Genomic DNA, 25,935 nt, shown 5'->3' on the forward strand with positions numbered 1-25,935 from the left:
AAAACAATAGATAGGTCAGAGGAAAAAGCAGATGATGAAGTAATACTAACAAGTATGATTTTGTTTTTGGAAAAAAATGTATGCATAGAAAAGACTAGAAGGATATATAAATATGTTGAGATTATTTTGGATGAGGGATCAGGAGTGATTTTTCTTCCTCTTTGTATTTTACTGTATAGTCTAAATTCCTTATAATGAACACTACTTTTATAATCAGGATAGTATTTTTAAAGTTTATTACTATTTTTTAAAGATCATGGCACAAAGTTTTATTTCAAATATTACAGGTATCCCCCCACTTTTGGAAAGTTCACATTATGTCACTTCACTTTCAGGAAAGACCTACATCAGTATACTAACAAGCTTTTTTCATAAATTACATTAATGTCTGTTTTTGCTAACAGAAATAAATTTATGAAAAAAGCTTGTTAGTGTACTAACATAGGTCTTTCGTGAAAGTGAAGTGGCATAATGTGAACTTTCCAAAAGTGGGGAATACTCTTTGCTCTACACCACTTTGGCTTATGAAAGGTTTCATAGGAATGCTCTACTTTTGGATGGCGGGGGAAACCTGTATTTGTTACATATATATTCTACAAACATGTCACCACAAATCTTATCCCATAGACTATATTCATTATTGGCCATCACAGCAAAGCTCAGGATCTTTTAATATCTATCTTATGTAGTCACTTATCTACTTATTTGCTCACTCAGCAATCATTCAACCAATGAGGAATATGGTTGAATGATTTATTTATTTATATGATAAATAGCTTATTATTTATCATTCACTGTCTTGGGTGTGGGTGTTACAAATACAATTACAATAAAATAAGGTAATTTCTATAATGATTCAAAATGTAGTAGATACAGGAAAGAATGCAGTTTAAGTCTGCTTTAGGGAGGCTACAGGAATAGCCAAAACAAAAGGTATAGGGCCACGTACTGGGAAAAGACAAAAAGGTGGGGAAAATGATGAGAAGTTTAGGGTCAAAGAAAGAGATTATGAAAGCACATGCACAAGCAGTAATTAGAAGGCACGATCTACTGGACTTGATACTTGGTTTATGTAAGTGAAAAAGATATGAAGAAACTTACTACAATTGCACCTAAATTTCTGGCTTTGGCAAAGAGTTGTGGCATGGAACAAAGAAAGAAAAATGTATTTGGGAAGGGAAGAGAGGATGGCTGAAGTCATAGGCAGGGAATCTGAATAGGCAAATAAGAAAACGGTGCCAAGAACAGAGCTCTGGAGAATATAAAACATTTAAAAGAGCAGAAAAGGAGACCAAGAAGAAAGTACCAGACAGGGAGGAGACTCAGGAGAGTGCTATTGGAAAAACAAACGAAGGGAAGGGACAGTTTCAAGGATGAACAGGCCAACAGGGTCATATGCTGGGAAGCGCAGGAAAAAAAAGATGACTACAAAGCATGCATTGGATAGGACAACTAAGGGGTCTTCTATGAGTGACACTAGAGAGGTTTCAGTGGAGTGGTGGGTTGGAAGCCTGGTTTCAGCAGGTTAAATAAAGACTGAGCTGGAGGTATGGAAATGAGACCGCACGGGTGGACTAGTCTTTATAGCAACCTGCCCATAAGAGGAAGAACAAGAGAAGAAAGACCACATCCAACTTTTGCCAGTGAAAAAGTGACCCCATTTAGAAAGATATACAAATTCTTTGGGATTTACAGAGTACAAGTGAATCAGTCAGAGACATTAAAGAAACAACAAAAAAGTAAGGAAAAAATTTCTGTAGTTTAAAGACATAACCAAAACCAGATAAACAACAATATAAAAATCATAATTTATGAACACTTCATTTATATGAATCCAAAGATGCACTTTAAACAAAATTTTAGCATATAAATTAAGCCCATTTTTAGTCTGATTAAATTTTAAAAAGAAAAAAGAGAAAAAAAGAAAGATCAAACATCACTATTTCTTACCAAACTTTGGTGTAGTAAAAGTGAATTCTGGACCATCCTTTCCACCTTCGTCTGTATATGCTGCCATTCGTACCATATACAAAGTGTCACTAGTCAAAGAGGACAGTGTATATTCTGTGTGGGAAGAATCCACATTCACAGCTGGAAGAAATCAATAAGTGTGCTTTATTCAACTACTCCTGCTTGGTTTGGCCTATATTTGACATTGTGAATGTATTAAAACATATTTTACTAGAAAACAATGTTTCTTTAATAGGACCATGAAAGCAACCATAAAGCATATTCTCAGGTATCTCTTTTCTGAGGATAATATGCTATACTAAGATGTATAACACAATAAGGTGAGACAAATTAGTATTTAAAAGCTTAAGAAAAAACACCTGATTCTTAATAGCTGATATAGTTTTATTACCAGTTTCATTTCCAATGATGGTTCTATAAAATATAGTATAATTTCTGATAAATCCGTTCTGCACATCAACAGGAAGTTGGTCCCACTCTAAGACAGCTTCATTTTTCCCCACTTTTTTTGTCCGGACAGTAGGTCCTTTGGAAGGTGCTGAAACAGAATAGGGTATTTACCAACTGAAAATCATTAGAATTTAGTAAATCATTAAGACTTCGTAAAATTTCATTATCATGAAATTATTTGAACATAATAAGACATATCCTTATTTAAAAGGGATAAAATGTCTTTGTTAGTTAAAAAACTCAACATTTTTCAGAGAAAGTAGGTCTGGACTTACGAGCTTGTTTAAGGTATGCCTTTATAGACTCGGGGGTTCCTGGTCCATCAGCATACACTGGAGTGACTGTTATCAAATAACATTTGCTCTCTGCTAGGTTTCCTGAAGTAAGAATAGTGGATTAAGCATTTTTTTCCGTATAGTGAAAAAAACCTAATTAATTCCATTACTTACTTTTACATTATAATTTCACGACCACTGAACTTTCTTTTATTTTCATTCATTTTTTAAAATTGAAATACTGTTGATGTACAACATATTTCAGGTATACTAAATAATAATTTGACGTCTGCATACATTATAAAATTATTACCACTGAACTTTCCTTTTTTTAAAGTAAGCATTGCCTTTTGTGTACTGGATTCAAGCTTAACAGAATAAAACTGTTTGAAAAATAAAAGGTTACTTTTATTGCCAATACAGTGAATAAAAAATATTTATACTGTCAATAAAAGTAATGATTGCATTTATATTCAGGATTTATAAAACACTGATCTCAAATTATCCTGGGTCTTCCTTAGAGTTTGGCAATTTTTGTACATTTTACCTACTTCTCTGAGAACTGCCTAAGTGCAAGATGTCACTAATCAGAGCTAGGGAAAGCGCTAATGGCTGTGGTTTGTCAGGTGACTGGGAAAACAAGAATTAGTGTTATTTCTCCCAGAAAGTAACATCATTTTAAAGAAAAAATTATCTTAAATGTTTCCTTTATTTATACTCTCTCCAAATTAACAAAGCAATCTATCTATCCCTTCAGCATGCAATAGCAAAAATTTCTTTTGTTATACTGAAGTTTATACTTTCAACAAGAATTACATTTCCTTAACTATTATGCATGAAGTGACATATGCTTTTTTGATTTCTTAAAGAGAGTAATTTTCTTGATGATTCAATATTATCAAGAAGATAATCTTTTTATATTCTGCTATAATACAGTGATGTTTATCAGGCCTACTGAGCTATGTGGGGATACCTGCATAACCTGAAGGTCTCCAGAGCCTACGGTATGCTATAGTAAAAGTTCCTGTTGTCCAGTTATTATCAATCTATCTCCTCTCTAGCTCCACCTTGCTTTTATTTGGATAAGGTTGATAAACTAGACAACCAGGATTAGTAAAACTATATATTAAATAATAGGTTAATGAGGGCCAAACAGCCTATGTTATGAATAAAGCTCATTAACCTTATGGCTATATATAAAGATATATGGTATATCTTTGTTAACATGTTTTCTCTGATTAATCATATTATTTGTAGCTGAATTCTAATGGTTATCCTTCTTTACACACATACAAACTGAATGCTCTGTTTTCTCTTTAAAGTTGTTGTATCACTTGATAAGTAGTATCTTACAATGAAAGCAACCCATTTTGGAGCTCTATAATACATTACTTTCTGTCCTTCATTAGTACTTGCAGTTTAAAAGACAAGGAAATCTAAGTTCTAGTTCTGCTTCACTTCTCCAACAGCTATAAGAAGTTAACAAGCCATCTAGATGCTCAGGGAAAATATTTTCTCATTAAAGAATGAGGGAATTGAATCAGGTACAGAGATACTATTAGCAACAGAGGTTGGATTATCTTGTATTTCTCTTACTTTACAGTTTTGTGAACATTCCTTTGATGATCAAAACAATAGTGGAATTATTACAAGAAGATAGTATTAACCCCACTTAGTCCATAAACAGACCCTGCAGTTTAGAGAGGTTAAGTGTGACTTGCTGAGAGTCACAAATCTAGTACACAAGACATAACTAGTAACTATGATAAACTGGGTATCTTTTCAATGGACCACAAAGCCTACAAAGCAGAAAAGAATATGTAAAAGAAATATCTGTCTAAAGAGCTAGAAAAAGGACAGCAACTTAAATGTTTGTAGCCAGGTATACCTCTTAAATAGGTGCGATGTACAGTACCGTCTTCTTGTTGCCAGTCTGGGACACAGGGCGATTTATCTGATAACACACACCACTCAAGTACATATCTGTTTACAGATTCATTTGGAGCAGTCCATTCTACCCAAAGCACATTATCTTTGGGAAATGCTTTAAGATCCGTTATGGGGTGAGTAGCTTTAAAACAAAGTTTGAATACTGATATGACAAATGAACATTAAAAATTTGATATTCCAGTATTTTACATTCATTTCCATAACCACGTGATCTATCTTGCTATCACATTTTTGTAGCATATAATATTAACATGTATTTACATGAATAAAAGCACTTTATTATAATTTACATGTAAAGTAAATAGTCAACTTATTTTGGAACTTAAATTCTCCCTTTCCCAAAGTTCTTCAAGTGTTTTGTGTACGTAAGTTGCAATGTTTTTCTTCTTTGAAAGCTACAGATAAAGCTATAGAAAAACAGTATATTTAAGTCATATACATATAAAGTTCCTAAAACCTTAAAAATATATTTAAAAAAAGATAAATAATCAGAAAATGCTTAAATGAATTAAGTGCTTACTGCAAGTTTAAGTAAGCCACAAAATGATGGACCAGGTTTGGCTTGCTGACCGACTTCTAAAATATGATCACCGTTGATACTGAGGAGACAGTCTTAGAATACTTACATTTTTTTACAGGAGCCCTGTCCATACCTAACTACCCTTTCCCATTCATAAGTCAGCCTCCATCTCAGGGACACAAACCTTGAAAGTCCCAGGCAGGGATAGTTAAAACAGATGCATCTGATTTGCCAACCAGATTTCTTGCTGTCAGAGTTGCTATGTAGCGATCATTTGTGAGGTTTACTGTCAGTTTTGTGTCGTTAACTGTGTAATTTGTAACGTGATTTCCATCTTGTGAGAGTCACTTCATAATCCAAGATTTTTCCATTGGCTTCAAAAGGAGGCAATGTCTATAATAAAATAATTTATTTTAAAAATGTATTTCATAAATCTTGAATAAAGTTAATCAGTTTTTCTTCATGTTCACAAATTCTGCTATTATGTCAAATCTCTAAATATTTAATTGGAAGGGACTGGCAACCCTACTTTGAACTCACTACTGAAGTAAAACTACTACACACTGAATGAAGACTGACTTCAAAAAGCATGACGTCAACTATGAGGGAAAGCACCATTCTGTTAGCCTTTCGTTCTCTACACAATTCTGCACTGTGGCTATGCTGGCCTAAATTATTTTATGTCTTGAGTATTTTTCTTTCTACCTTATTTTAGTATGATCCACTCATGAACATTTATGGAGTGCACAACAACTTTATTTCCTATTACCAGCATATACTTTGATTACCCAAAACATTGATTAATTATTTTCTATGAGGCACTGAGGAAAGTTTGGTAAAAAACAAGGCTGCTAGGACTTCCCTGGTGGTGCAGTGGTTAAGAATCTGCCTGCCAATGCAGGGGACACGGGTTTGAGCCCTTGTCCGGGAAAGATCCCACATGTTGTGGAGCAACTAAGCCCATGTGCCACAACTACTGAGCCCACGTGCCACAATTACTGAAGCCCCGTGCACCTGGAGCCTGTGTTTCTGCAACAAGAGAAGCCACCGCAATGAAAAGCCCACGCACCACAACAAAGATAGCTCCCGCTCACCGCAACTAAGAAAAGGCCTGTGCACAGCAACGAAGACCCCAATGCAGCCAAAAATAAATAAATTTATAAAAAAAAAAAACACAAGGCCCCTCTTCTCATAGAACTTTCACGGAACTATGCTGAAATATCTATGAGGTATCACCTGTAGTTTAGGAACCTGACTTTTTTATAGTATATATAAAGCTTTGTGTTTCTATTTATTAAAAATAGTTATCAAATAGATATCAAAAATTAAGCTCCACTCATAACACCATATAAAATATATTTATATGAGATAAAAGAATATAAATAGGCAATTTTTTTTACCTTCCATATGAGTTGTACAGATCTACAGCCATGAGTATGAGATGGCTCTATCTTATACCAGAAGCTTGGTGCCTTGGATGGTCCTAAAGAGAGACATAAACTTTTTATTATACAATAAAATAAAATCCTAGAAGTTATTCTCTTACTTTGTTCTTAATATTCTTGCCCTCCAATCATATGGTGTCTCTAACTCTTTCTTTATACCAGCCTTTTCCCATCCCAGCATGATATGCCTGGGTCTTCCTTTAGTCAGGGTGATAGCTTGATGATTTAGATTACATTGAAACTCTTTTGTAATCTTAAAATTTTAAAGGTACAAATATATCCTAAGCAATAACCAAAGATGTATCACTATTTCTTATTGCTAAAAATCAAACTGAAAAATCATATTTAAATACATGCTTAAAACCCCTAAATGCATACATTTAAGAATAGAAGACAAAATTAATGGAGTTAAATGTAGTATAAGTTTACTACTTTATGTTGGATGAGTCAATGTAATGGGATATTATAAAAATGAATTCACAGGATTGTTGTAATAATCACCAACCATGTGAAAAAGCACTTTACAAAACATCAAATGCTGATAATTAGGTTTTAAAAATTCAAAATTTTTATCAATATAATTGCAAAATATGGTATTCAACAGAATAAAAAAGGATCTGAATAAAATCTAAGCAGTGATGTGCTGATCATGAAGAGGTAATTTACAGGTGACAAAACAGAGAAAAGAGGAAAGGCACAGACCGGAAGGCTGGGGAAAAAGCTGCTGTACAGGAGTTCAAATAGATATATACATGAGTACAGTAGCAGCACCCCGAAAGAATAAAGAACATGAAGTTATAAAGGAAATTTTATGGGCTGGAAATGGTTCCTAATATAAAGAGGACCTAGAAGCTTCTTTCACTAATTTGAAGAAAAGCATAATCCAATGGTTCATAACTTTTTGGACACCAGATATCTCTTTGATTTGACAAGGTTATGTACCATCGCTCCAGAAAATTCACACAAGTACTAACCACAATATTTTGTCAACATTTTGAAGTAGTTCAAGAACTCCCCCAAACTGACCCAAGTACTTTTAAAGGCCCTAAGAATATCAGTTTAAGAATTCCTGACCAAGACAAAGGGATCTGATCGAGGATTCCCAAACCAGCAATAGTAGGATTACTTTATTTCCTGGCATTTATCAAAATGAGAGAAAATTCTTGGTGGAGAAAGGTACTTTACTTTTCTGACTTTGACATTCTCAATTCATGTAACTCTCATGAAACCTCTGGAAGAGCTCCATGGAAGTGAAGGGATACAGGTGGTAGGGAAGGTTTTAAAGCCATGGATGCTGCCACTGACACCTAAAGAGGGTGACCATGATAGGAAAATGTTCCGAAAAAAAAATAAAAAAACAACAAAAAAACTATATGCCATAGGATTATTTCTTGATGGCTACAGAAGAAATTAACATTAGCTGCTTTGGGGAAGGAATTTTATTTTACATTGTGTATCCTTTTATGCCTTTTGGATTCTACACTATATACACTGTATTATCATGAGAAAGAAAGGGAAAATGAAAATAAATCAACCAACCAAAATGCAAGGATGCTTTTCCAGGGGCTTATTAAGTACTGATTAAAAAAAAAAAAGAATAAAAACTATAGTACAAATATCTTTTGATAGTGAGGGTCTAAAGCACATTTTGCTAGATAGTGTGATTTTAACGATTCAGGATATGATTCTAGTTAGAGATATTTCTGGACTCCTCTCCTTTAATAAAATGTCTGCATTTACAAACCGTTAATGGTTTCTCATGGTATCTAAGACACTATTCCATAATTTTCTTTAATTAGGTATCAAAAAGATTTGTACTATCAATAATTATATTAGATTTATACTTGATATACTTTAAAAAGTGTAAAATATCAGTTTGAATAAAATGATCACAAAATAAGAAGCAATGAGATCTATATTATTAAAACCAGACATAATTTATAGTCAGAATTCCAATGCTTTTTTCTTCATATACTTATTTACTTACTATCTTCATATGTGATCCCACTCGCTTCTTCACTCCAGTCACTCCAAAATCCTTTACCATCTTCCTTCATACAACGAATCCTAAACACATATTCTGTAAAAGGTTTAAGGTCCTGGACAGTGAATGAAGATCGGGTAGATGCTGTATCTTCAGGAGGAATCTGAAAACAAAGCAAATTGACCAAAAAAAAAACCCAAAGGTATTTATATAGGTCTTCTAAACTGCCTAAGATTTTAAAGCTAATTAATGAAATAAGACTAATAACTAATGAAAGAAGACTAATTTGACTCAAGCTCTGGAGAGAAATAAATGCAAGTGAATAAGCAGTCAAAATCAGTAAAGTTAATAGGTTTGGGAAATACAGAAACATCTATTACTAAACCTTTCATCCTCTCTTTTCTTTATTTCTTTCTTCTATGCTCTTATAACACTCAGGGTCTCAGCAGGAAAAAGATGGAAATTCCAATTAGAATTTAATTCAAGGAGGGTTTACTATAGAAGTATGGGCAGAGTGTCGGGAACCTTAGATAGTATAGGCAGTACTCTGGGGATTCTAGGTGCTACCACCTTAGACCCAAAGGGATGAGGGGCGGGGGTACCAGAACCTGGAAGAACAGGGACACAAGGGTTAACTTGAGAGGAGCAGTGACCTCAGGTTGAGACAGGAAAGCTCCAGGGAGGAAGCAGGGAAAATAAATATGCTCATCTCACTTTTCTCTCTCCTCTCTCTTGTCAGGACCCCTCCTCCCATTAGCTAGGAACTCACTAGGAAACTAGAGAGAACCAATAGATAAAATCCATACAGGTCAGCATCTCAAGACAAAGAGTAGGGTGGAGAAGGGTAGAGTGTAGATCTAGATAGGCAAAAGGAAGATATCCAGCCCAATTAAGAAAAACAAAAGCTATCTTTGTAGATAAACTTGGTTTTCAGGAAATAAAGACACAGATAAATAACAGGTTTTTTCTACCACTCTGAGATTTCAACATTGAATACCAAATAGGTGTCGAGTCTTTTTTGTACCAATGAATTAAGATTCTATGATATTAAAAAATATTTTGAAGGACTTCTGGTATGTATCCTCTCTGTACAATCCTCATGTACAACATGAAGCATTAATCCATTTTGGTTTGTTGCTTTTTCTGATTGTATTCTGAGCCCTTTAGATAAGTGGAATGCAGGACAGCAGTAGGAAGGTCATGGGCTCAATTCCCTTCTAAGCTCATTATTGCAACCAGAGAAACAAAGCAAAAGCATTCTGTTAGTGATAAATGGAGTTACAACAAAGAATAGTATGGGGAGCTCAATGCTATGATGATAGCCTTTTGAAAAGCTCCAAGTACTTCTTTTGCTGATAGCATCATCTTTGGGTACACTGTCCTTTTCCTTTTCGGTTTTACAATCCCTTCCTCATGGGTTAGCAAACTTTCTATAAAGGGCTAGATTGTAAACATTTTAGGCTGTGGGCCAGATGGTCTCTGTTGCAACTACTCAACTCTTTCTATGTAGCACAAAAACTGTCAGAGACCATATGTAAACAAATGTGTGTGGCTGTGTTCCAAGAAAACTTTATTTACAAAAACAGATGACAGGCTGAATTTGGCCAGCAGATGTCGTTTGCTAACTCCTGCTCTACCTTATCTGCATAATCTCTTCATTTTTACTCCTCTACTTAATCTATTTCCTGTTATTTGTGGTCCTTTCACCTCTTGTCAAAAATGCTATTCCCGGGCTTCCCTGGTGGCGCAGTGGTTGAGAGTCTGCCTGCCAATGCAGGGGACACGGGTTCGAGCCCTGGTCTGGGAAGATCCCATATGCCGCGGAGCAGCTGGGCCCGTGAGCCACAACTACTGAGCCTGCGCGTCTGAAGCCTATGCTCCGCAACAAGAGAGGCCACGATAGTGAGAGGCCCGCGCACCGCGATGAAGAGTGGCCCCCGCTTGCCGCAACTAGAGAAAGCCCTAGCACAGAAACGAAGACCCAACATAGCAATCAATCAATCAATAAATAAATCTTTAAAAAAAAAAAAAAATGCTATTCCCTATCATCCTGCATCACTTCCATATTTCACTTAAAAGCTACTGTATTGAGCAAAACTGTATTTTCTATCTGGATGTCTTCCTGTTGGTCCTTGCTTGAGATACAGGTCTAGAAGAGGTGTCAAGCAAAATACTTCACATAACCAGAAACTTAAGACATTCAGAAAATGATTGGGATTTTTAGGTTAGTGGGTTGCAAGAAAGACTATTTGAATAAACAGTAACTTTCAATTTACCTGGTTCCAAGTTGAGGCATCTCTGGTCCTATATTGAATGTTATATTTCAGTCTTATAAAACTCTTAATACTTGAGTTGATCCATGTCAATTTTAAAATACTAGACAGTTCCTCTGAGTTGCTGACTGATAAATTATGTGGTGGATTGGGCTTCACTGAAGAATAAAATAGATCCAATAGATTATAACTTCTTATACAAAGTCAAATATACTCCTTATATTTTATTTCACAGTATTCTTTTATTCTCACCAAATGAAATAATTTCTCTAAAAGCAATGCTATGCCATACTATTATAATGGAAAGGAAAGGCTCCTAAAGAAACTCTAGTTTTTTTCCTTGTCAGCTTATTACGTTTGTTAATCTTTTCAGGTTCCGATATTAAAAGATAGTTAAGTATTTATGATATATGAAATTTAAAAAAAAAATAAAAATGGAACATGTATATTATGATTACAATGCTATAAAATGTTTGATATTTGGACAAATACCAGAAGATAATAGTCAAAGTGAAAACAGCTGTGAGTGTGTTGGATTATGGATATTTTTCTTTTTCCAAATTATTTTTAATGTTGTTGATAAAGTGAATTTGTAAAAGTCACTAAGAAAATAAATGCTTATTTCTACGTTAATTAAACTTAAAACTAATTTATAAACCACTGTGTATTCTAATAAATTCTCAAATTTAGGTTTACAACTACCTTTATCTACAGGATCAAAATTGATATGATCTGAGGTAACTTTCCCAAGAGCATTCTCTGCTTCTACCCAGACTTCAATGTTGACAAAATACACAGGAGAATAATCAACAGTGCATGAGGTGCGGGTGTCACGTTTTGCTTTACAATCATCAAACTTCTCTGTTGCCCTAAATACAAAAATGGTAGAATCAGTCATTAAAAATAGATTTGAAAAAATTAGAGTGAAAAAGGTTACTTGAAAAGAGTTTGATGAGACCCAGATTATTATAGCTTAGAATAAAAAAGTTAATTCCAATAAGTTTAGAATAAACTGTTGAACACTAAAAACAAAATTTGTTAAAAGTTCACCTGTTTTTCTTTAAAACTGAGTTTGATCTATATCTTAAAACACAAAATTATTTTCAAAATTTTACTCCGAAAATATCACATTTAGAACGTTATGCTCTATCCCCATTGACCTTCCTCTAAAAATTATTCATTTCCTGTGATATTAGTACTGTTTCTTTCCTCTCCTGAAACAGAATCTTTACTGTACCAGCAATGTCTTTCTTTAAGCACAGTATGCTTTTTCAAAGCACAGTATGCTAGGAGGTGATAGGGTAGGGATAAGAATTTCTATCACCCCAGAAAATTCCTTCAATCCCTTTCCAGTCAAACCCTGGCAACCACTTTCTGATTTCTATCACCACAGAAAATTTCAAGTGATGTGACTATATTTACTCACATATGTTTAAATTACTATCAATTAAGAATATTTATATATATACTTGACATTTTTTAAAATAGAAGGATAAATCAAAACCAAACCAAAACAGGTAAACTTCTAGAGCAGCGGTCCCCAACCTTTCTGGCACCAGGGACCAGTTTCGTGGAAGACAATTTTTCCACAAACTGGGGGTGGGGGGGTGGTGGTTTCAGGATGACTCAAGCACATTACATTTATTGTGCACTTTATTTCTATTATTATTACATTTATAATGAAATAATTATACAACTGGAGCCCTGAGCTTATTTTCACTTGCCACTCACTGACAGGGTTTTGATATGAGTCTGCAAGCAACTGATTTATTATGGTCTCTGTGCAGGCAAACCTCTCCGCTAATGATAATCCGTATTTGCAGCCACTCCCCAGCGCTAGCATCACCGTCTCAGCTCCACCTCAGATCATCAGGCATTAGATTCTCATAAGGAGCTCGCAACCTAGATCCCTCACATGTGCAGTTCACAGTAGGATTTGCGCTCCTATGAGAATCTAATTCTGCCGCTCATCTGACAGGAGGCGGAGCTCAGGCAGTAATGCGAGAGAAGGGGAGCAGCTGTAAATACAGATGAAGCTTCGCTCGCTTGCCTGCTGCTCACCTCCTGCCGTGCGGCCCGGCTCCTAACAGGCCACAGACCCCGTCCGTGGCCTGGGGGTTGGGGACCCCTGCTCTAGAGGGAGGGAGGGAGGACATAAGGTAAAGGACACAGGGAACAGAGACCTCTGTGAACACATCTTGTCTTAGAAATTTGTGTGGGTTAATTTATTATTTTACACAATGAAGAAAATTCTTAAAAACCGAAAGCAAAATGAAACATGAATTCTTGTATTGAGTTGGTGGTGTAACATACAGAAAGGAACTATTTCAAGTAACTCTAAAAGAGTAACTTAATTATGTCCTTAGTGAGAGAAAAAACAATCTTAAAATTCTTTTTAGTAATCACATTGTTGGTGCTAATATTGGAATTGTTACTCTGTAGCTGTTTTGTTTACTGTGGAATAAAGCAAATGAATAATTATGTTGGTGTTGCTGGGAACTAAGCTTTTCAGCATAGAAGAAAGGTGATGTAGATGTTAGATAGATGAATTAAGTAAAAACCTATAGTCTGGATTTTAAATTGGAAACACCAGTATGAGTTCATGATGTATTTTATCTGAAAAACATTCTTAGCTCTTTCCACTGAAAAAGCCTAGAAACAACAACCCAGTAGCAATGAGATTCCCAACACCCAGACTGTAGTCTCTAAATAGTACTTCACACTAACTGGAACCATGACTACTTAGGAAATGGTTGATATTAAGATGAACCTGGAACATCATGTCACTTCAGAAATCAGGAAGCTATCAAAGACTAATGAAGCTGTGTCAAAAGGATGAGCCAATTTGAAAAGTTCCCACTAACCAAAGATGGGACGATTTAAGTTTAAGAAGAATAATAACTGTAATGGATTAAAACACATCAAATATGTTTAAATATGAATCCATAATGAGGAGAAAAACCCCTTTGGAGGATGGTACGGAACCAACTTATAAAACTGGTTAATAAAGGGAAAATATTAACACCATTTTGCTTCTCTTATATGAACTGTACCTCAGGGTAACTAATAGTTGATGGAGAAAAGCTTTCTTTAAGTATTTCGGGTGAAAAAAAAAAAGAAGAAAAGGATAGAATACCATTATTTTGTACCTCATATATAAATAATGATCACTGATGAATGCTCAAACCTTTAAGTGAAAAACTAATGGGAAACAACATGGTTAAATTTCAAAACCATTCTGCTGAGTCATTAATTCTTTCACAAAAAGAGCACATACTTTATGATTCCATTTATATGACATTCTGGAACAGGCAAAAGTCTATAGGGAAGAAATGAGACAAGTAGTCGCCTTGTGGAATGTGGTGAAATAGGGTGGTGGTTGGGATTGACTGGGAAGGGGCATGAGGGTGTAATAGTAATGTTCTATATCTTGATAGGGGTTTAAGTTACACAGATGTATATGCACTAGTCAAAACTCACTGAATAATAAACTTAAGATATGTAAGTATATCTTGAGAGAAAAACAAATTTTCTTTTTTCTTTTTTGGCCACACCATGCAGCTTGCAGGATCTTAGTTCCCCGACCAGGGATCGAACCTGCGCCCCCTGCAGTGGAAGCGCGGAGTCTAACTGCTGGACTGCCAGGGAAATCCCAAGAGATACTGATACATAAATTTTACCTAAAAACAAAAACGTTCCTGTTTTTGTAAACATCTAGTTAATTAATCTAATTAATGGTGTAAATGCTGACATGATTAAGGGTGAAGTATATAAATGTCTATAACTCACTTTGAAATGCATTAAAAAAAGAGATTGGTAGATGGAGACAAGGATGCACAGATAAACAGGTATGTAATAAAGCAAATACGGTAAAATGTTAATTGTAGAATCTAGGTAATGAGTATGTATAAACGTTCACTGTAAAATTCTTTCAACTTTTCTTTATGTTTGAAAAAAAACTAATGGGGAATTTTATAATACCCGAAACCATTGCTTAAACTTAGCATAAGAAAAACAAATATTACGTGGTTGTTCCTAATGGAAGTACACATCACTCCTATGAATTATTTTTGAAATAAAAAAGAAAAAGAAATTAAACCCAAATCTGATTAAGAGTCTAGATCTAATGGCAAGTTTTAGGAAATAAAGGGACAGAGGAATGTATTAAATAATGTGTAACCATTATTTTAACAACTGAATTGCAAAGAGAAAGAAGAGAGAGAGAGGTGGAAACTATGGCTAAGAGAGACAAGCCATATGAATTGGCAATATATGGTGATTATTTACATCTTGAACAAATGTAAAAATACATACATATATCTATGAGACAACCAGGCAAATCTGAACACTGATTAAAAATGTGACAATATGAAAGTATTTTCAATTTCACTTGGGTATGTCGTCATGTTTTTAAAAAAGTGTCCTTATCTTTAGATAGATGTACTAAAATATTTTATGGATATGACGATATGATGTCTAGATTCTCTTTAGAACGATCTGGGGCGGGTGGGTTGGTAATATATAAAATAAGACTGGTCATGAGCGGATTCATATTGAAGCGGACGATGAGCACATGAGGATTTCTTATACAATTCTTTCTACTTTCATGTTTCAGATGTTCTAAAATAAAAAGTTAAATAAAATGTTTAAAACTTTGCATTTAGTATTACTACTTGACAAAATAAAAATTCTAGCACCAAAGGCTAACTTAATAAATTCAATGCATAACAAATTTAAAATAACTTGCCATTCAGATTTTAAAGTGTAGTTTGTTTCCAGGTGCGTTTCCCTTCCAGGATCCCACTGACACATCATTTTCTTTCCTTCGTTCACAATGCAACTCAAATTTTTAGGTTTTTCTGGAGGCACTAAAAGGGAGAAATTAGCAATTTTCAAAAAGCTTTATATTCACAAATAACATGCAATTTATATACTACTCTAGACATTTAAAACAACCTAAATTAGAAAAAAAACAAACCCAAGAAAAAAGGACATAATGAAAGACTGGTGACTAAAAAATTAATTTCTTTTCTATTTAAATTCAAATCTTTTAGATAGTAACATACATTTTCTATCATAATTATCATTAATAGGTATGTTTCAAATTAATTTTCTACACAAATCAACTTTCATTTATAGCTGGATAGCATTATCAACTGACTTCTCCATTAAATATATTTTAAAATAATATTTGAATGTTAGGAAGAGGCAATTAAATAGAAGCAAAAATGATTCATTTATATTTCTCTTCCTATTGCCTTCCCAAACTCTGCTGGAGGAAAAGCAAATGCCACAATTACAGTTTTTAGGTGATCCACAATTTGGTATCCATTCTTGGATCATACTAAGTTTACTATTTGCCCTCACCACGGAAGAAGGACTCTCTCCAGTATTTATTCACCTTCTTCAGGTAGTTGCTTTACACTGCATTTTCTCAGCAACTAAGGGAAATTGAAAACTTACTATGAACTACAGTCACAGATTTCAATTCACCATTTTTGGGAGTGTCTAATGTCAAAATAATTTTCAGAGAAACTGACAGATACTTGGCTTTCAGGAAAAATATAAACTTGTGTTACTCTTTAGGTTTTTTGTACATTTGTAATGCAAATGCAGTTCTACTTCTAAGCTCATTGAAAAAAAAAATGTCCAAAACTCACAGAGCTGACAGTTTCTGCATTTCATAAAGACCAACAGACAACAGACATTAAAGTTGTAATTCAACAGTAATGACAAAGTCTGAAATAAGAAAAAAGTAGAACACTTACGGCCTGAAATTATTCTGATTCCATAAACATTCTGATCAATCTGTCCAAATGTACGAATGTTGCAAGTGAGTTGAATATTTAATAAAGATATATCTGTAAACGTGACACTAGATGCTGTTCTGTTTATGACAGTATATTGTTCAAAAGGAACAATAACATGGTTTGTTTTCCAGAAAATGTAATTAGCATTCACATGAAAATAATCCATACATTTTTCCTTTAGCACACAAACTGCTGTGAAATTAGAACCAAGTTGTACAACTGAAGATTCAGGGTGGATATGACCACATGGATCTAGAAGTTCTCCTGAAAAGGAACAATAACAGAAAATATAAAAATGGACTGAATTTTTCTGGTACAAAATGATATTCTGTATCAATGCAGTTCCTCAATCTTCATTAAAATATCTCTAAAGACACAAAAAAGAAGAAAACTGTGAAAACTGTGAAAACTTAATATGATCAGAATTTAATGTCTAAATTTGTAAAAGAAATATATAAATTTTATATGGCAGATGGAACTGGATTATAAAAAAAAAAAACCTATGGCAAGCTTCAGCCCTTTTTATATATTTTAACTTTGTTTAGGAAACAGTTTGCTGCAGCATGATTCATATTTGCTCTGCCCCCAATCCTGTTCCTTGATTCAGACCCAGCGTCTAAATTAGACTCTCCAGAAGACAGGCAGTGGTCTCTGCTCTTCGCCAGTCCTGAATTCCTTTGGAGGCACGAATGGGGGCATGGAAAGATAGTCTACATTGTTCATATATCAAAATCAGACAAAAAGGAAAGAGCAAGGGAGCAGTAAAAAACAGAAAGACTAGAATAAGATGGCCAAATACATTGGTTTTCACAATAAGTATATGGGATAAAATCTCATATTAAAAAACAAAAAATCAAATTGTATAAAAAAATAAAATACAACCATATGCTTCACCTATCACCTACTCCATGTTGATGACATCTAAACCCCTGTCTCTCTGGCTCTAACTTCCTAAGTTTTCAATGGCTTATAAGACATCCACCTGAGATATTCTGTAAGTACTTTAAAATGAACATGTCTAAAGCTATATGCTTCATAGTCCCTTCCAAATTTATTCTCTCTTATTCTTATTCTCTACCTCTGCTAACAACACCACTCCCATCCAGCCATCTAGGCAGGATAACCTTGTAGTCCCCTCTCTCTAATTAGCCTCCTCCCCTGAGTCTTCTGTATTCTTAGTATGTATATCAACCTCTTCTCATCAACCCTATTTTGGCTGCTGGTGCTTATAGGCCATCATATTATACCACAGTCTGACCTCCTTCTAGTTTATCTTACATACAGCTGCCAGAGTTACTGTTCAAAAATGAATATGCCATTTCCCTATTTTAAATTATTTAATGGCTATCTATTATGATCAAAATAAAATTCTCAAATATTTGGCATGATTCTATTCTCTTTCTCTATTCTCACTGTCTAGAAACTTAAGGCAGCTTTCTCTGGTGAATCCCATTTACCAATGGGATTTGAAGTTCTGAGCTTCAATTTCTTCACTTGGAAAATGAGGTTAATAATGGCTATCTTTTTTTTTTTAATTTATTTTAATTTATTTATTTATTTTTAACATCTTTATTGGAGTATAATTGCTTTACAATGGTGTGTTAGTTTCTGCTTTATAACAAAGTGAATCAGTTATACATATACATATGTTCTCATATCTCTTCCCTCTTGCGTCTCCCTCCCTCCCACCCTCCCTAATAATGGCTATCTTGAAAAGATTTTTGAGATTAGAAATTAGTTATGTAAAGAACCTACTACAATGCCTGGTATTCAACAGGCCTCCAATAAATGGTAGCCTATCATCATTACTACTACTCTCCAGAGACAAGTAATCTAGTCACATTGATGGGGTCTGGAAGGGTCTCTTAGAGGTGACTGGTTCTAGCAGTTAAGGTAAAAGACATACAGAATCAGAGAATTACGAAACTGAGAAAAACCTTGGAGATCATTTACTTCAACCCTTTATTTTATAGAGAACACTGAGATACTTTTACCGAGTCAACCTCAAGTATCAGGCAGATTCTTCCAATTCCCAACTTGGTCCCAAGTTAGACTGCACAAAGGATAAAACTACTTTAAAAGCTAAACAATTATCTTCTTATCCATATCTCTCATAAAACCCATAAGGCCCAGAGTCAGAATGTTTATTTCTTTGTTTCAAAACCTATGATGTGGCCTATTTACATGACCTTGCCATTATTTATACATGTCTATGGCAAGTCCCAGTGCACAAACTACTCTAAATTTCTATCTTGTGGCATACTAAAAAGTTACCTTGTGATACTGAGCCAGTCCTTAAAACTCCCTTGACCTTACTTTATTCCTTAGTAAAATCCCTCCTGTTTTGCTTTCTCTATAATATTTAGAGGGAACAGTACCTATGAAATATACTTCAGAGTACTAAAGAATGTTAAGACATAACCAGAGACTAAATAACAATGTTTAACCACATAGAATAAGAGAAATACTAGAAATGGGCAAATGTTCCAGTTTTCAAAGTGAAACACAGGCTCACTGAAACCACCCCATACCAAACTAAACCCATTTTTATAGGACTACTAGGCTATTTGAGATCAAATTTTAAAAAGAGAGTATTTTAATTTAAATAAAGGTATTTAATAAAGTTAGTTGGGATATTCATGTAGACAAGATGAAGAACTGTGGATTAGAATATACTATAACAGATATTAGGGGCTTTCCTTGTGGTGCAGTGGTTAAGAATCCGCCTGCCACTGCAGGGGACACGGGTTCGAGCCCTAGTCCAGGAAGATCCCACATGTCGAGAAGCAACTAAGCCCATGCACCACAACTACTGAGCCTGCGCTCTAGAGCCCATGCGCCACAACTACTGAAGCCCGTGCACCTTAGAGCCCGTGCTCCACAACAAGAGAAGCCACCACAATGAGAAGCCCATGCACCGCAATGAAGAGTAGCCCCTGCTTGCTGCATCTAGAGAAAGCCCGCGCGCAACGAAGACCCAACGAGGTCAAAAATAAAATAAATAAAATAAATAAATTTATTTAAAAAAACAAAACAAAAACAAAACAGATATTAGAATGAACATTATGAAACTGCTGATATTTAGCTATTCTTGGTCTACAAAAACAGAAATTTCATAGCTTCAAACTAATAGATTTTTAATTGGTCGATTACTCATACATAAAAAAATCACTGACTAAAAATGTCAATGAGAGAGAGACTTAAGTAGTATGCTGAAGTGCCTGCCCTCAGTCCTTGGGGCAGACTGTATTTTCCAAAGAAGGTCATACCTATATATGTATCCCATTGCACATGCTCATCTTACAAAGTGACTGATACTCCTTCTACAAAGAAATGGGGTCTGTATTCCCCTCCTGTCCTCAGATCTGTAAGGGTGCTTATGCCTGCTCCAGCCAACAGAGTGTGCTAAGTGACTTCCAAGGCTAGATCATCAAAAAAATACAACTTCTGACTAGCTCTCTTTTTCTCTTGGGACATTTGCCCTTGGAACCCAGCCACATGCAAGGAAGCCAAGGGCACGTGGAGAGACCATGTGTGGTGTTCTGGCCAAGAGCCCCAGCAAAGCCCTCAGTCTACAGCCAGCATCAACACCAGACATATAAGTAAATGAGCCTTCAGATGATTCCAGCCCCCAATCTTTGAATATTTTAGCTGAGGCCCCAGACATCAGAGCAAAGAAGAATCAGTCTGACTGTGCCTGTCTGTATTCCTGACCCACATAAACCATGAGAAATAATAAGTAATGTCATTTTAAGGCATGAAGTTTTAGAGTAATCTGTGTGGCAGCAATAGATAATATAGTCCTGTTATTTTCAACATTTTTATCAACAACTTGGGGGAAAACAGAGAGAGAGACAGAGAGACAGACACACACACACATTTATCAAATCAGCAAAGGACAAGACTATAATGGATTGCCAACAATTTGGATGATAACATTAGGATTCAAAATTATGTTGAAAGATTAGACTGATAGGCTAATGGATTTTGCAAGAGAGAAAATTATCTATTTAGGTTGATAAGAAATAAATAGAGTGAGGGAGAAATGGCTTAAAAGGTAACTCATGTGAAAATGATCTGAGAGGGCTTCCCTGGTGGCACCGTGGTTAAGAATCCGCCTGCCAATGCACGGGACACAGGTTCGAGCCCTGGTCTGGGAAGATCCCACATGCCGCAGAGCAACTAAGCCCGTGCGCCACAACTACTGAGCCTGCGCTCTAGAGCCCACGAGCCGCAACTACTGAGCCTGTGTGCCACAGCTACTGAAGCCTGTGTGCCTAGAGCCCATGCTCCGCAACAAGAGAAGCCACTGCAATGAGAAGCCCACACACTGCAACAAAGAGTAGTCCCCGCTTGCTGCAACTAGAGAAAGCCCACGTGCAGCAACAAACACCCAACGTAGCCCAAAATAAATCAAATTAAAAAAAAAAAGATGTGAGAATTTTCACTGACTGGTAGGTAGCTTAACATGAAACTATGGTGTATCTTAGTGGGCAAAAAACTATGTTGCTTTAATAAAAATGATGTTCAGATCAAAGTAAGTAATAAAATCACTATACTCAGACCATGTCTAGTTCTGATACATTTATTTTTTTCTTAAGTGCATTTTATTCAATAATAATAATAAAATAATAAATATATAAAATAATAAATATATTATTACTATCCTTTTTATAATTCTTACTATGGGCCAGGCACTGCCCAAATGCCTTCTGTGTATTAACTCATTTAATTCTCACAATAACCCTAGGAGTTAGGGACCGTTATTATCCCCATCTTACAGATCAGGAAACAGACATAGATTAAGTGACTGGCTAAAGTTTCATAGTCGGTAAGTAGGAGAGGTGGGATGGTATTATATTTTAAATGTGATATGGGAAACTAAGAGAAGAGTCAGGAGGGTAATCAGCACATATAGATTGGAAGCCAAGTCCTATAAAAGAATAATTAGGATAATTAGGTAAATTTAGTTTGGGGAAGAGAGGGGTTATAGACACAGGAAAGCAGTCCTTCAATACTTGAAGAGTTGAACATGGGAAAGGAAAGTGGGCCTACTACAGAAGGATTTCTAGGATTAATGAGAAAAACTTACAAGGAAGAAAATTTGGGTTCAAGACTAAGGAAAGACTTAAATAAGGAAAAATTTCAACATAAGGTTTATATCATTTCAACTGTTTAAAAAGAGGCTGCATTCTTGAACTTGAAGAGGGTTTGACTTAGAGCAGTGCTTCTCAAACTATCTGTGGTGAAGGATCAGTTTAGGTTTTCTTCTCCCAATCTTTCACAAACTTATACTTTTGTTTTATATTAATGTTCAATGGGACAAGTCCACTGATCACATGCTTGGATGTCACGGCTATGTCAAATTGTTAAAAGAGTTTCTAAACATTTACTCTTAATTTCTGTACTCATCTCGCTGTGGACCAATAACCACCAGTTCTCAGACAGGCTGTGGCCTAGTATGAGCAGTACTGCTCTAGGCGACCTCTTCATTCTGTTATCACAATCACACTGCTGCTCAGTGACACCTTTGGAGTGAAGGTTAAGGAGGGAAGTGCTAAAAGTTAACAAATTTCCTATTTCTTTATTTATAAAAACAAACAAAAAAACCTCTTTTTTCCTTCTCTACGTTAAAGTTACTGTTAGTATAGCTAAACAGGATTTAGGATTACTGAGTAATTGAGTGTTTCAACTCAAATTATACAAATTATAATTTATCAAGAGTATTTTTACTTCTTAAATTCATTTTTAAGACAACATCATTCTCTCAATAATGATCCTAGAAAGAATAAATATATAAGCATAATTATTTAATTATTCAACATAAGCTTAATTATGTAATTATACAAAAATACACAAACCTAATTTGTGGGGTTGGGAGGTAGGATATTTCATGAACCTTACCTACAGATTCAGTGGTGAGGGAAATAAACAAGGCTTGCACTATCCAAGTTTGCAACGTCAACATCTTGCATAGATATTTCTGTAAAAGACACATGTAATATTATTTTAAATATTTTTACTCTTACTACACATAATAAATTCAGACACAATTTCTAAAGCTCTTTTGTTTCCACTGTATAGCTGTTTTCTAAAAGGTGGTAAAATTCTTATAAGAACGCAGAAAACAAGTTTAAGTCTTCAGAATATTTTTATTTATTCCCACTAAAGTTATGGCTACATAAAATATTACTGGGAAACATAATTTATACTTTAAGGTTAATTAAAAGAGCAATTCTGTTTCTGTATTATGAAGTCTTGCACTATTAGTAAATACTCTGAGACTGAGAGCTTCACAGAGACAAAATTCTACATGGCAAAACCCAGCATTAGCAACTTCAAAAGATAATCGACAAAATGGGGGAAAGAGTTTGTAATTCATAGCCTGACCAAAAATATCTCCTGACATATGAAGAATGCCTACAAATCACTAAAAAAATTCCAACACCTCATCTTGCCTGTTTAGAAGAAAACAGGCAAGATGAGTTGAACAGGCAGTTTACAGAGAGGGAAATACAAGTAACTCAAACGTATGAAATGATACTTTCAACCTCACTCATAGTGAGATGCAAATTAAAACAACCCAGATAGGAATGCAAGGTGATACAGACACTTTGGAAAACAATCTGGCAGTTCTTTACTAAGTTAAAAGCACATGATAAGCCTCAGCATTGACACCGACAATTATATCAAGTTCAAAAACAGGCTAACTTAATCTATGGGGATAGGTCAGAATAGTGGTTCTCTTTTGGAGGGAAGGTGGTGGGAGGACAGAAGGGAGCATTCTGGGATACTGAACATGAGCTGTACACTTATGATTTGTGAACTTTATTGTATATAAGTTGTAGTTAGTAAAAATAATAAAACAGAACTATTGCAATATCATTCTCACCTTGAATACTGGCAAAAACATAAAAATTAAAAAGTTATCAGCAGTGTTATGAGAATATGACATAAAGGCATTCTCATACACTGCCAGTTATAGTGTAAACTGGCATAACCTTCCCATCATATTGTACACCTAAAACTATGAATTTTATTGTTTGTAAATAAGACCTCAATTAAAAACAAAAACCCTACCCAGACAAGGTGTATGGCCAATTTTGCGCTATCAGTCAAAATTAAAGTACGTGTACATTTGAATCTAATGATTCTACTTCTAGTATGTTATCCTATGAATATGAGCAAAACAACACATGTACAAGGTTATTCACTACAGCATTCTTTTTAACAGTAAAAGGCTGAAGCAACCTAAATGTTCACGAATAGGGGACTAGGTAAATTATGGCATATCCAAACACAGTATACATGTAGTCATTAAAAAAATGTACAGATATAGAATCATATCTAAAATACATTGCTAAGGTACAGAACAGTATATTTGTTATTTATGGGCAAAAACACAACAAAAAAGGCAAAACATATACTCATTTCCTTATATGTGCATAAAACATCTCTAGAAGGATAAAAATTCAAATACTGGCTGCCACTGGCTGTTTGAGACACTAGAATGGGAGGGAGACTCTACAGTGTGCTCTTTGTACCTTTTCCAATGTTGTACCCTGTGGCTTCAGTATTTAGAAAATAGAAAATAAATATAATGTAAATAAAAAATACTTAATGTGTATCTCTCCAAGATAAAACTACTAACTTCTTGATGAGGGCTTCATAGTACTACGCTTGAAACATAGTATCATTTTACAAAATATAAATACTTTTATACTCCCTAACCAGGTAACAGTCACTCTATAACAAAATAATTTGATAATGAATTGTTTAGACTGTCTCAGGTAGAGCTATAAAAGAACTAAGTTGCAGGATCCATTTTCCTCCACCTGTTTTATTCCTTACTTCCCAACTTTAAATAGTCCCAGAGGAGAAAAATCTACCACATCATTCAACTGTTCATCAAAACAACAGAACAGAAAAATATCTGAGCATGTTGGTAGAGTGGTATGTGGTCATGTCATCCTGACCACCTACCCTACCAAGTACCTTGTTCACACTGTAGAGAGGTTTCTTCATAGTTCTGAAAACTGGCAATCTTTCTATTTATGTACTATAGTCTTATAACAAAACTCTGAAACAAGAAGTCCCATGAAAGTATTTACGATTACTTCAAAGCAATTTGATTTATGTGAGCAGTGCCATGAAACACAAGTAAAAGGAAAACAGGCAAAGGTAGGTTTCGCATTTTAACAGTTAGAAAGTAATGTTTCCTAATTTTTAAAGGATTGTCATTGAAATGTGATAAAGGAACATCTATTAAGGAACTTGATGTCATAGTCCAAACCTAAGAGATGGAGACACAGTAGTACTGATACTATCTAAAATATTACATGCAATATAGTCCACTTCATTTGGAGGCTTATCTTGTTTTAAAATTGATTGAATTGATAGTACTCTGCTTATTTTTCCCCTTTCATTCTGTTGACAACAGATAATCAATTTAAAATTCTATTATTAGCACTATCCTTTCTCCTCATCTCTTGCAGAATATTCTATGCATATATTATAAGCACATATTGTATATACTGATTTTCCTCGAAATTTGCATGTTATTTTGGAAGGTTCTATGAAGCCAAAACATGACCACTAACCACAAATACAGGAAAGGATTTTTCCAAGAACTGAGCGGTTGTTCTACAGCAGCAATTCCTCAACTATGGTGGTTTCAATATGGTAATGTGTTGAAAGGAGACATAAGATGCATCATAGGGGCTTCCCTGGTGGCGCAGTGGTTAGGAATCCGCCTGCCAATGCAGGGGACACGGGTTCGTGCCCCAGTCCGGGAAGATCCCACATGCCGCGGAGCGGCTAGGCCTGTGAGCCACAACTACTGAGCCTGCGCGTCTGGAGCCTGTGCTCCACAACGGGAGAGGCCGCAACAATGAGAGGCCCGCGCACCGCGATGAAGAGTGGCCCCCACTCGCCGCAACTGGAGAAAACCCTTGCACAGAAATGAAGACCCAACACAGCCAAAAATAAATAAATAAATAAATAAATAAATTTATATATATAAAAAAAAAAAGATGCATCATAAATAATTCACTACTATTAATGTTAAAGTAACAAAGTTTATGGATGATTTAGTTAAAAAATTAGAACAAATCCAAAGCTATCCTTATAGCTGTTTGTTCTTACTTTAATTTCCATGGATTTTTTAAGTGGGAGAAAAAGTAGTGGAGTTTAATTGATAAATATTTAATAGTTTAACCCTTTATAAATTATTTTTATTCCTATGGATTGTGATTTTT

At 34.9% G+C, this 25,935-nt stretch overlaps 1 protein-coding gene across 1 annotated transcript in view; it reads right to left on the minus strand.

Moving 5' to 3' along the window:
• IL6ST (interleukin 6 signal transducer) overlaps nt 1–25,935 on the minus strand; it is a 49,170-nt gene that overhangs the window by 12,277 nt on the left and 10,958 nt on the right. Inside the window, 13 exon segments of the mRNA XM_036845694.1 lie at nt 1,951–2,091; nt 2,363–2,509; nt 2,697–2,798; nt 4,585–4,767; nt 5,351–5,493; nt 5,495–5,559; nt 6,567–6,649; nt 8,599–8,758; nt 10,872–11,026; nt 11,571–11,737; nt 15,616–15,736; nt 16,637–16,942; nt 22,583–22,661. Of these exon segments, the coding sequence (XP_036701589.1) occupies nt 1,951–2,091; nt 2,363–2,509; nt 2,697–2,798; nt 4,585–4,767; nt 5,351–5,493; nt 5,495–5,559; nt 6,567–6,649; nt 8,599–8,758; nt 10,872–11,026; nt 11,571–11,737; nt 15,616–15,736; nt 16,637–16,942; nt 22,583–22,646 (1,837 nt within the window). The 5' untranslated portion in view covers nt 22,647–22,661.

Source organism: Balaenoptera musculus, chromosome 3 (genome assembly GCF_009873245.2).
Source record: "Balaenoptera musculus isolate JJ_BM4_2016_0621 chromosome 3, mBalMus1.pri.v3, whole genome shotgun sequence".
In the NCBI taxonomy this organism is placed as follows: domain Eukaryota; kingdom Metazoa; phylum Chordata; class Mammalia; order Artiodactyla; family Balaenopteridae; genus Balaenoptera; species Balaenoptera musculus.